We start from the raw sequence: 12029 nt of genomic DNA on the forward strand, positions 1-12029 counted from the left end.
GACACCTCTAAGGCGGCGGGTATTGAAAAGCTATCTTCTTTCCATCATCGGAAGGAGTGCACCCTTCATGAAAACGCTAACAACAGAGAACCTGAAAAGCGGCCTAGAAGATGTTCAAAAGGGGGGAAAAAAGAGAGAAATCATCACTGTGGATAGATGCCCCTGGAGTTGCTTGGCAACCATCTTTGCTAACACCTTCTCCCAAAAAGGAACAGTTTGAGTCAGCTCCTGAGATTTCCCTGAGGCCAGGACTCCGACCACAGAGGCCCCAGAATGGGGTGGGGGTGTGCTCTGAGATAGGAAAGCAGGTCAATGGGGGCGGAAGCAGGGGTGGGGCCCTCTCTTCCCCCCCATGAGGGGGGAAGGAAGCTGCAACCATTTTGCTTAAGGACACACCTTCTGTCACAGGGCTGGTCCTGGGGTGAGTCTAGGGAGGCGCCCAGAGTGCAACAGTTAAGGATGTACCTCCTCAGATATGGGTCCTGGGGGTCCTGCCTACCTCACCTTTGTCCTAAATCTGCTCTGGGGCAATACTGGGACCCAGGGCTTAAGGATACAGCCTCTGAAGTCAGCCTGCCTCTGGGTTCAAATCCCAGCTCTACTACTTCCCAACTGTATCACCTTGGGTAAATCACTTAACCTCTCTGAGCCTCAGTTTCCAATCTTTGAAAGGGGGCTGATAATAGGAATTGCCTCATAGGTGGTCATAAGGGTTAAGTGAAACAATACACACTTAGCTCTGTGTCTGGCTCCTGGTCCATACCCAATAAATGCAGCTAGGGCTGTTATTTTTAAAGATATGTATGCAGTGACCTAGAACCCCTTAAACCAGCCCTGTGGAGTCATAATCTCTGGGAGTGGTCCTGTGTTTTTGATCTTCAAAATCCCTTCGCAAAGGATTCTCAAGGTGGGCAGAGCCGAGAGTCATTTCTCAGAGACCATAAAGAGTGATTGAGAGGGGCGCCTGGGTGGCTCAGTCTGTTAAGCGACTGCCTTCGGCTTGGGTCATGATCCCAGGGTCCTGGGATCGAGCCCCACATCGGACTCCCCACTCAGCGGGGAATCTGCTTCTCCCTCTGCCTACTGCTCTGCCTACTTGTACTCTCTATCTGTCAAATAAATAAATTAATTAAAAAAAAAAAAAAAGAGTGATTCAGAAAGTTAGGTGACTAGCAAACACCCCCCCCCCCCCAAGAGCCTGTTTAAAATCCACCTTCCTGTGCTCCACTCCCGGTGCTCCTGATTCAGTACACCACAGGCTGGGTTGCTCAGGACCTAGAGATTTCAATGCACGGTCCCCAGAACGACCACACTCCAAAAAACTGAAACTGGTAATCACTCGTAAAAACTAATAGCACAGGGACACCAGTCCAACTCCTTGTGACTTGATTCCTGGCATCCTCAAAGAACCCCAGTGGAGGCCACCTGGCCCGTGCAAGTGGCAGTTCCACCAAGGCCAAGGAGAGGACCCACACACCTGGTAAAAGCAACGATCGTGATGAGAGCTTACATTATTAAGCACCTGCTGTATGCCACAGAGTATCTCATTTGTTTTCACAACAACCTCAAGAACTTATCCCCATTCTGAAAAGGAGAAAATTGAAGCTCAGAGAAGTGTCCCACTCCACAGCTAGGAAGGAGCACAGGTGAGATTTAAAGAACCCTCCCTAAAACTTCTGGGTCTGCAGTGCCAATGCACTCCTATGCTAAAATACACAGGACAGAAAATCTACCACTTGAACCATTTTTAAGCGTACAGTTCAGCGGCATGAAGTATGTTCAAATGGGTCTGTAGCTGTCTCCACCATCCTTCTCCAGAACTTAGTCATCTCTCCCAACTGGAACTCTGTGCCCATGAAACAGTAAGTCTCCCTTTCCCCACCCTCCCCCTGCCCCTGGCAGCCAGCACTCTACTACGTCTCTGTGAATTTAACTACTTTCGGAACCTCAGTAAGTGCAACATACAGTCTCGGCCCCTCTGTGCCCAATATACTCTTTTTTTTTTTTTTTAAAGTTTTTATTTATTTGAGAGAGAGAGAAAGAGAGCATGTGCGTACATATGCAGGGGGAAGGGCAGAGGGAGAGGGAGAAGCAGGCTTCCTGCTGAGCAGGGAGACCAATCGGTGGAAGGATCCCAGGACCCTTCAACCTGAGTTGAAGGTAGACACTTAACAACTGAGCCCCCCAGGCACCCCGTATCCAATACACTCTTAGAAAGAGCCAGATTCTACTTTAGTCTGATAGGACCAAGTTGAGAACGTGTCTCAACCATCTTTATACCTGGTTTGTGGCATGGGTTTGGGTGCCCTGTGTCCCCACGCCAGGTGTGCAGGTGCAGTCCCCCACTCCTGCCAGAGAACCCCATCTAGCTCCACGGAGTAGATACACCGACCACTCCTTCCGTCACGCAGTCACTTTCATCTTCCCCACTCTGGTGCCCTAGTGCCACTTTGTCCTGCTGTCGGGAGTACTTACTGGGCTTCCTTTTTTCTTTAAGTACCTGATCCTTTAAACTTGGCAAGTGGGATTGTGTTATGAACTACAGGTACGAGGATAAAACATCTGCCCAAAAACAAAAGCGTTCCTCACAGCGGGACTCCAGCTTTGCTTAGATGCAACTGGACAAGCCAAGTGTAGCCCCTGAATGCTAAGGCTCCTTGGGCTCAGCCTACTTGCAGGAAGGGATTTCCTAGCCTCCCCTCATTAGTTCAAGGGCCTCACGGTCTCAAGCCAGGTCCATGGCTGAAGTGGCCAGTCTGAGCTCTGCCACAGGAGAGAGTGGGAGGATGCCAGCCAAACAGCATTGGCTGGAGCATGTCATCGACAACACTGCACCAGGAGTTTCAGGAGAGAGATGTAGAAGTCAGTCTTTGACATTCGGATACCACAATACAGAAAAAGGCCAACCCACTGGCTAACCGTCTTCCTCTCCATTATGGCTACATTGGATTATTACATTCACAATTGGACTCCCAGGAATCAAGCCCCATAGACTCCCACTGTAAGGTGAGACCAGAGAGGGCACTCCCAAGAGCTGGATGTTTCCCCGACCCACGGCTCTCTTCTCCTGAAAGGAGCCTGGGCACAAGGTGCCCTCTCCATGTGGTGCTGTGCCAGCCTGGGGAAGGCCACTGCGGGCAGTGAGTAGTGCTCCTCCTACCCTCCCCTGCTATCTTGCTCTCTGTGGCGCAGGGGGCGCCTCAGCCCCTGCCCCCCACCATGTTCTTGGATTCTCCCTGTGGTGTCTCATCCACAAATAGTTTTTAGCTGTTCTTGTGAGGAGGAGTGAGGTCAGGAATGACCTAAGTCACCATCGTGGGGACATCACTCCTATTGTGGTCACTAAATGATCCTAGCAGGTATAAGGACCGGGCTACCTCAGCCCACGGGGTCCGTGGGTAAAAGGGGATTTGACTAGGGCAGGGTCTTACTGTGTCTGCTACCACCTTAGGTCTACTTCTGAAGGATGTCATGAGTGAAATGAAGTGTTGCGAAGGACAGGTTAGTCCAAAGGACAGAAACACACATACACAGAAGAGCGAGCAGGAACAGAATTGGCCTCACTCTTCTAAATCGCTCTGGAAGCAGAGCCGGCCAACCCCTGATAACCACAGGCTGCAGTGAACATGGCCTTCCAGTTCTAAGTAATGCCACAGACCACTTGACACCCAGGTCAGAAGCCCTCAGGAATGAGACCTCCTCTGCCCACCCTATCTCCTCATCTTGAACATGGGAATCCTGAAGCTAGCTGCTTTGCTCTCTGTCATGTGCATCCCCATTTCAGACAAATCCCGTGGGTAATCAAACTGCACAGAAAGCCAGTTGTATTTCCAGCCTGACTTTAAACATACTCCGAGATCCTTAATGCTTCACCATTATCGGAATCGGCGCCTTGGGGTCTCCTCTACCCACAGCGAGGGAGGGCTGGGCCACCCAGAATTAGAACCTGAATCTCACCACTGTCACCGTTTAAGATAGAATGCAACTGAAGGTTTGGAGAAGCCATCCTGGAAACCTTAGGAGGAGAGCTCCTGGAGGGAGCGAGTCCACTCTCTTTAGCTCCTCCTAAATACAACCCAGAGCCCAGGGATGTTACGGCTGCATAGACACCTGCTGGGTGTTCACTGGGGTTGACCCCTCCCCCCCCCACCCCCCGCCCCAGGATGTAGGTCTAAGACAGAGGCAGGCAGGAACAGAATATTTCTGTGAAAATCTTAAGTCTACTTTCCTTTGTCTTCTTTTCCAGCATCTTCCTACAGCAGTGATTCTCTATCTGCGTGATTTTTACCCCGCCCCAGTGGAACTTTGGCAATGTCTGGAGATGTCTTGGGGACGGGAGCCACTGGACTCTACTGGTAGAGGCCAGGCATGCCACTAAGCAGCCTGCAATGCCCAGGATGGTCCCCCACCACAAAGAAGGAGTGCCACTGTTGGGAAACTTTGTTAGAACTCTCTGCTCTGCTGTCATCCCTCTAGGGACAGACTTCTTTGTTTCTAGAACATTCTATATTCTCTCACGTTTTGGGCCTTTGCACATGTTGCTTCCTTTAACTCTGTCCTGCCCAGCCCTGCACATGGAGACTTCCATTTGTCCTCCAGATTTTGGCACACATAAAATGTCCCCAGAGGGAGGCCTTCACTGAGCCCCTAATCTAAGTGAGGTCCCGCCAACATGCTGCTCAACGGCACCGCACCCCAATGTTCCCTTTCAGAGCGCACACCGCAGTCACCTCAACTTTGTGGCAGCGCCACGAGGCAGAGACTGTGCTATTTCATGGCTGTCTCCCCAGGCCCAGCCCAGGGCTGGCGCCCTGCAAGAGCTCGCTCAGTCTCCAACGCACGGCCCAGGCCAAGAATGCAGGTGGGGGTATTAAAAACTTAGCAAGACACTCAGAGGCTTTAGTGATCATCCTGCCGCACAGGCACCAAAAGCCGAAAGTGGCAGCTCCTTGTGGAAGGGCACGGACCACTCTGCAAGATGAGTGGTTATGGCGGGACACCAAGCAGCACCTCCAGGGGGTGCCATCATCCACACCCGGGGATCAGCGGGGGGCGGCGGTGCAAGAAGGAAAAACAGTGTAAAAATCTACTGGAAACCAAGGGGAATGGGGGAAGGGGTGTGGGCAGGGAGACTTCCTTTACACGGCACACTCTTTTGGATTTTGTAACCTGTGTCCATTATTAAAGAAAATAAGAAGCATTTGAATGGCTGCATCTGTATAAAAGTGGACATCTTCTAGAGATTTAAAAAAAAAAAAAAAATGGCTCCTGCAGAATGACATATGATGAGAGCCCAGCACAGCGAACCGTGCTTCGAAGCTAAATTCACATACAGTGTTTCAAAGTGTGCCCACCCTCGCTTCCTGTTTTGGAAGAAGCCAGAGCCACATTTTCTCCACATGAAGACCCGGGCACATGGAAACGCTTGTATGGATAAAGAGTCACTCATTTTAGAAGCTTTATGTTTTCCAAACTAGATGGCTTTGAAAACACGCATGTGCACGCGCTCGCTCTCTCTCTCTGCTTTGCGGTCTTGGTCCTGGCATCCCCCTCCCTGCCCCATCAGTTGGAGGCAACTACAAAGCTTATTCATTCTCCAGGCCTTTCTCCTCCTTTCCAGCCTGCCTCCCTGCCACCTGGAAGCCACTCTGTCTCTCCTGTCCTTTCATCCCAAACGCTGGGCAGGACGAGAGAGACGATCATGAAAACGTCAAAGCGAGCAAATGTTGCTGCTTGTTAGCCAAAGGGGAGACTTCACGGGCAAGGAAGGTGAAATTAATGCAAAAATGAGGTTTATCTATGTAATCTGTGGACTTGGTGTCTTCCCATCTCCTATTAGCATAGATATGGAGCTGTCTGTGTAATGACAAAAGGAAGCTGCCTGCGGATTCCCAGGAATCCCCACCACTTGTCGCGGTCTTCCCTGGCTTGGCTTCTAAGAAGGCCTCACTCTTCCCCGGTCAGCTGCCACCGCTGCCCCCAATGTGCTCCCATCCCGCCACAACGGCAAGCCTCCTAAACCTGAGCTGAACACATTCCCACGTTCCCCGCTTCCTCCTCCGTTCCAGCCCAACTCCGCCAGCACCTCGGGGGACAGCAGCAAACTCTTAGAGTCACGGCGAGACCTTACTGGCCCAGCACAGTTTCCAAATCAGACGCATTCCACAAGTTTACCTCCATCAAATCAGAACATCTGGGAACATTAAAACACAGACAAATGCCCGGAGAAACCAGCATCAACTTCCAAAAGACCCAAACAAGGATCTCTGGAGGGCTTCCTTGTCTCAGTGACAAGATAAAACAACTTATCGATCAATTTTTTGAATTATTCTTTACATCTCCCCAGTCCCCAGAGAGATGTCTGTGAACCCTCCTTAGCCATAGGCCCGAAACTGTCTAAGTATATTTTCTAACTCCTGATAAAAGCTATAAAAGACTACATATTAACTGCACTCCATGAAACACATGGATGTCATAGAAATAATTTTTTTTTAAAAATCGCTAGCTTTATAAAATTATGATAACACGGTTTACTCTAAAAATGAAATTTCTGATACAGGATCTCTCTTCCCATTTGTCACCCGGTAGTTGAAAGTCCTAATTAAGTATAATAAAGTGTTCTATAACTGGTTTCATTAATAAATGATAATCATAAAAACAGTTAAAAAAAGAATAGAGGCAAACATTATGTGCTTTCTGTTTGCTGGGTCCTGTTCTATTATCTCAGTCAGTGCTCACAACCCTGTTAGCACCTCCATTTTATACAGATCTAGGCACTCATGAGCCATTCACACACTGTTCCCGATTTACAAATTGACATCCTTAAAAAAAGTTCAGGGGCGCCTGGGTGGCTAAGCTGGCTAAGCCTCTGTCTTCAGCCCGGGTCATGATCTCAGGATCCTGGGATCAAGCCCCCCATCGGGCTCTCTGCTCAGCAGGGAGCCTGCTTCCTCCTCTCTCTCTGCCTGCCTCTCTGCCTACTTGTGATCTCTCTGTCAAATAAATAAATAAATTCTTAAAAAAAAAAAAAGTTCAGGTGAGCCAATGAGAAACAAAGACCATCCTTCTAAATCACAGAGCTTTTTCCCAATTAGCTGGGAAAAAAAAAAAAAAGTCTTCAGATAAATCTATGAAGCTAGAGGGAGAAAATTATTTTAAAAGGTTAGCTAGATGAATGGCCTTCCTTGGAATTTTCTATTATGAATGAATTTCACATCTTTAGATTAGACTAACAAGGTTTCTGGGACCCTTCTCCCCCTGCAGGAATGTCAGTGCCTCAATGGTCTGAGGTCCGCTTACTCTCTACTTCGGGAGGACACATGTGCCTGGGTTTTGAAACTCAGACCCTCAGTGTTCTCAGATGCCTAAAGGCCACACACTCTTCACAAACTATTTGCTTGTGTAGGAGATACAGTAATGTTTGCCACCAAAAGATTATAAAATGAGAAAATAGATCCAGTGTGTAGTAGTTAGCTGAGATATTTTTAAGGCGAGGACTGTTGTTTCTTTAAAAACAGCCTGGAGTGGTATGACTGGATCTCAAACAGAGGTACATTCTGTAGAGAGAGTCAGGGTCAGCCGTCTCAAAGGGACCCTGGGGGATGTGTCATCCTACTCCCTTACTTTACAAGTGAGAGGAGAGGCCTAGAGAAGGGAGCCGATGTTCCCAAGGTCATACGGGGGTACTTCAGGAGGCTGCCCCAGAGCCCTCTCTCCTGCTCTGTGGGCAATCCTGGCCGCCCTCGGTGTAATCCCCGGTCACCACATCCAAGCACGCAGTTCGCAACACCTTCTGAACCCAGGTGATAAGCTAGCAAGGTTTGAGGGTGTTTTGCCAAATTCCTCTTGTCTGTGATTTTTGCAAACTTTGGATGAAAGAATTCACTACAGCAATTCCGGAGCATCCGGTTAATGTTTCCTACTGATACAGGTGGAGAACCGAAGCCACAAAAGCTAAAAGGAAGAAGGAAGAACATGCCAATAACCAGGCTATCCTAAACGCCGGCAAGTCCTTCCTGGGTCTTCTGACGCTGTGGCCAAATACAGGCAGGAGAAAAAATGTTTCTTCTTTCACGTTTCCAGCTTAACTTTCCTCCCTGAGCTTCGTCTATAAAATATCCCGTTTCACAACAACGGTCACAGCAGCGTTATTCACTATAGCCGAAAGGCAGAAACAAGCCAAATGCCCATCACCAGATGACTGTCCAAGTAAACCGGGGTCTATGAACACCATGGAATATTATTTAGCCATAAAAAGGAAAAAAAAATTCTGACACCTACTACAGTGTGGATAAATGATGAAAATGTCATGCTAACTGAAATAAGCCAGACACAAAGAGACAAATACTGCATTTCAGAGAGAGAGAGAAAGAGAAGGGGGAGAAGAGAAAAAGAGGAGTGGGACAGGGAGAGAGAGAGAATTTAAAATAGGCACCTTCCTAGAGGCAGAAGGTAGCACAGAGGTTTCCTGGGCTGAGAGGAGGAGCAATGGGGAGTTATTGTATAAAGGCTGCAGGGTTCCCGGCTGGGATGATGAAAAAGTTGAGGAAACGTACAGAGATGATGGCTGTACAACATTGTAAATGCACCTAACACCACTGAATTATACTATTTAAAATGGTTAAAATGGTAAATTTCACATTACAGTTCTTTCACCACAATTTAAAGTATATTCAACTATGGATCACAGCCCTTGATTTCTCACTTGGCGTTCCTCACCCATTCGCTGCCATCAAAGCCCAAACTTCTTCTCAAGACCTGCTTCCTCCCAACAGCATCACAGCCAATCTGTGCGCTTACCACACGTGGGTAACAACGATCATACCTAGGTCACTTTGCGTCCTGGAGACCCATCCACAAACCCATATCCATCTGGAGGTCACCCATGTGGTGACTCCGACAAGAAGGCCCATGGCAAGACTAATGCAACCAGTGTTTCTGGAGATCCCGGCACCAAACACACCAATGCAGAGTCCCAGTGTGACCCTTCGATTCCTCACCATGATGGCAGGGGTGGGGATGGGTCGTGATAGATATTGACTACTGTATCCTCCACCTCTGCAGACAACCGTATGTACACACCAGGGAGACCTTTGGGCACTGCTAAGCCAAGCTTGCTCCACCAGGCCCAGGAACAAAGAGATTTCAGCCCATGTGTGGCTATTTGGTGAACTCAGCAATCGCACGTTACACTGAACAGTGGGCGTCCTTAATGCAAACTCATATAATTAGGAGCTAAATCTTTGTACCTTTACAGGACAAAGGCTGTAATAAGCAGGATGTACCACTTGTGACTTCTGAGGAAAGGAGAGCTTTTCATTTTTCCTTAAAAGAATCTGTTTCCCAAGAGGCAAAGAGAATCTGTGAACAACAGGATTTTGAGACAGATGCAGGGAGGAGGGGGCAGAATACAAGCTTTGGGTGGGTATGGTCAGAATCTGCCATCCAGGCCTGAAAGGTACCAATCGGTGACACACCATGACCTTTACTCAACTTATTTAAAGGTTTTCACAACCTCATCTTCCTCTGTGGAAACCTTTTCACAGCCAGTGATCTGACAATGGAGTCCCATGAGCTCTTAAAGGTCTCAAGAGTTTGTAAAGAAAACCAATTTCGAGAGATACGTTCCATTGCCAACACACATGGACGTTTAGCACCAATAAGCTGCCACTTGTAAGATTTCCACTTGACATCGTTCCCTCGTGCATCCTGGAGACACATGGCAGGGATCACACTAAGATATTTAGAAGCAAACATCTTTAGAATAAGGTTTCGTTCCTGAAGTGATTAATTAGCAGGAACACTATGCTGGAAAACTGTCCTTGAATATCTTAACCTCCATGCTCTTTTTTCTAAGGCACAGATTCTCCTCTGGCTGGATGGTCAGGAAATCCCTGGGTCCAGAAACCCAGGGACTGATCCACAAAACGTTTCCAAGTAGGTTTTAACTGCCTTCCGGGGTGATATCCTTGTTTAGGGGGGAGACCATTCTTGGGAGTCTGACTGGCCTTTCCTCCATTCGTTCTGGATGAGCAATGCTCCCACGGCCTAGTGATGGCTGAACTCCTTCAACACTTCCCACCAACCTTTTCTGCCCCCTCATGCCTTCCTCCTACCCCAATTTCAGCCAGCCATGTTTACAAGACACCAGTGAGTAAATCGCAATTCAAATGAACCCATCCATTTGTTCAACAGAAAGTGGCCTCTGGAGTTGCTTCCACGTGAAGCCCAGAGGCCAGAGTTACATACGGCAGGCCTGCAAACGCAACCAGGATATGATTTATTTATGATGACCATGTGTGTTTGACGCCCAGTTCCAGCAGGCTGTGGCTTCCCTCCCGTGCCTCTGTCTGGGATGACCTATCTCCACACTGTGTCCCCTTTCGGGGGCTGTATTTCCAGGCTGGGGAAACAGAGATGTGCAAACCGGCTGGGGGCTGCATGCACATACACCCCGAGCCCTGCCTGCTGCACAGCCATCTGTGACCAAACGCGAAGTGGGCCGAACGTAACTTGCTGCGAAGGTCTGCCATGTACAATGGTTTTCAGTGGAGAGTGGAGAAGTAGCTGCTGGAATGACCGACCATGTGGGGCTCATTAAGCTGTTGTGTATTCGCCCACAAGGAAGGCTGGGATGCTGGTGAAGAGAGCCCCGCACCTCATTTCAGAGATTTCAAACCCCCCCCCCCCCCCGCCCACCCACCATTTGGCAATGATGCTCCAAAGGTGAATGGCAGATACGCATCAGAGGGTCCAAACGGGGGACTCCAGCTTAAGTGCTGTAAACTTCTGCCTTCCACAGTCACCCCCCTTCCCCCCACCCCAGTTGTATTTATACTTTGAAAGAAGTTAACATGAAGCAGTAGTCACCTGGGCGTGCTCGATTTTTGACAAGCCTTAGTCACTCTGTACCCAGCAGAACAATTCACATTATAGTCGAAATCCTGTGAAGATTCTACCACACATGCTAACACTAAAATGCCAGTAGCTCCACTTACCTTCTTTATTAAGCCTCATAACCTCCCTGTTTTTTCCACCCTCTTTTCCAGCCTCTTCTAAATCTACATCTGCAGATGAAAAAGAAAAGGAGAAAAGAAAATGAGGGGGAAAAAAAGATCAAAAAGGGGGGGAAAGCCAAAGTCAAGGGGGGGGGGAGGGAGAGTGTTTATTTGCAAACAGATCGATATAAATACTGAACATGAAAATCTTTCAAAAATTGACAATGCCACATTTTCTCCCAAGTCCGGATTGCCATCTACCTGGCCCAGATAGGTACCAAAAAAACTATGCAAGCAGCAACAGAGTAGCCTTTTAAACAGATACACCGTGGGGCTGTGAAAGCCCACCCCGCGGGCTGCCACGGGGAGCCGGGCACAGACAGACAGACAGCCAACCCTGGCAGCAGGGCCTCTCTCTGTGCATTGATGATCTGTCTCTGTGTGTATTTATTTAGAGAGAGAGGGAGAAGCATGGAGGACACCGGGGGCCACTCTCTCTCTCACACACACACTTTTTCCCAGTGGCTCTAGGTGAATGGAAAGGTTACAGGATAATAAAAGGAGGAGGAGGCGGTGGGGTTCTTACTGTCGGAGCAGTGTAATTTGGCGGCGTCGATCCAGGAGGACCAGGGTTTGCCCAGAAACGCCTCCGGACTGGGCACTTTGCGATCCAGTGTCGCCATTGCTCTTCCTTCTTGTTGCTTTTTCCCTGTTCCTTCGGCAGCAGCAGCCGAGAGACACGGGATTCGAGAACGCTCCGACGTCATCTTCGGAACGTTCCGACATTGAGTGCTCTGAAAGGGGGAGGGAGGGAGGGACGGGAGGAGGGCGCGGGGAGGCGGCGGAGGAGGGGAGAGGGAGAGAGAGGAGGAGGAGCCGGGGCCGGCGCTCGGCGCCCGGGGCCGGCTGGGCTCGCTGGGCGGTGCGCGGCCGCCAGAGGCAGCAGAGAGGCGCCCGCAGCTCGCCGCGCGCCCGCCCGCCTGCGCGCCGGGGGAGGGGCCGCGCGCCGGGGGAGGGGCCGGCGCGCCGGGG

At 49.5% G+C, this 12029-nt stretch overlaps 1 protein-coding gene across 6 annotated transcripts in view; it reads right to left on the reverse strand.

Annotated features, from left to right (window-relative positions):
- Positions 1 to 11858, reverse strand: part of ATXN7L1 (ataxin 7 like 1) — a 235357-nt gene extending 223499 nt beyond the window's left edge. For 2 of the 6 annotated variants that reach the window (XM_032305521.1, XM_032305520.1), the window contains exons 1-2: positions 11584 to 11848; positions 10998 to 11066 (exon numbers count right to left, since the gene is read on the reverse strand). In XM_032305521.1, coding sequence (XP_032161412.1) covers positions 10998 to 11066; positions 11584 to 11764 — 250 coding nt within the window. In that variant the 5' untranslated portion in view covers positions 11765 to 11848. Of the gene's footprint in view, positions 1 to 10997; positions 11067 to 11583 lie in introns of all 6 variants that reach the window. The other 4 variants (XM_032305519.1, XM_032305524.1, XM_032305523.1 and 1 more) reach the window with 4 other exon arrangements.
- Between the last annotated feature and the right edge of the window lie 171 nt (positions 11859 to 12029).

This window comes from Mustela erminea, chromosome 11 (genome assembly GCF_009829155.1).
Source record: "Mustela erminea isolate mMusErm1 chromosome 11, mMusErm1.Pri, whole genome shotgun sequence".
NCBI classification, from domain to species: domain Eukaryota; kingdom Metazoa; phylum Chordata; class Mammalia; order Carnivora; family Mustelidae; genus Mustela; species Mustela erminea.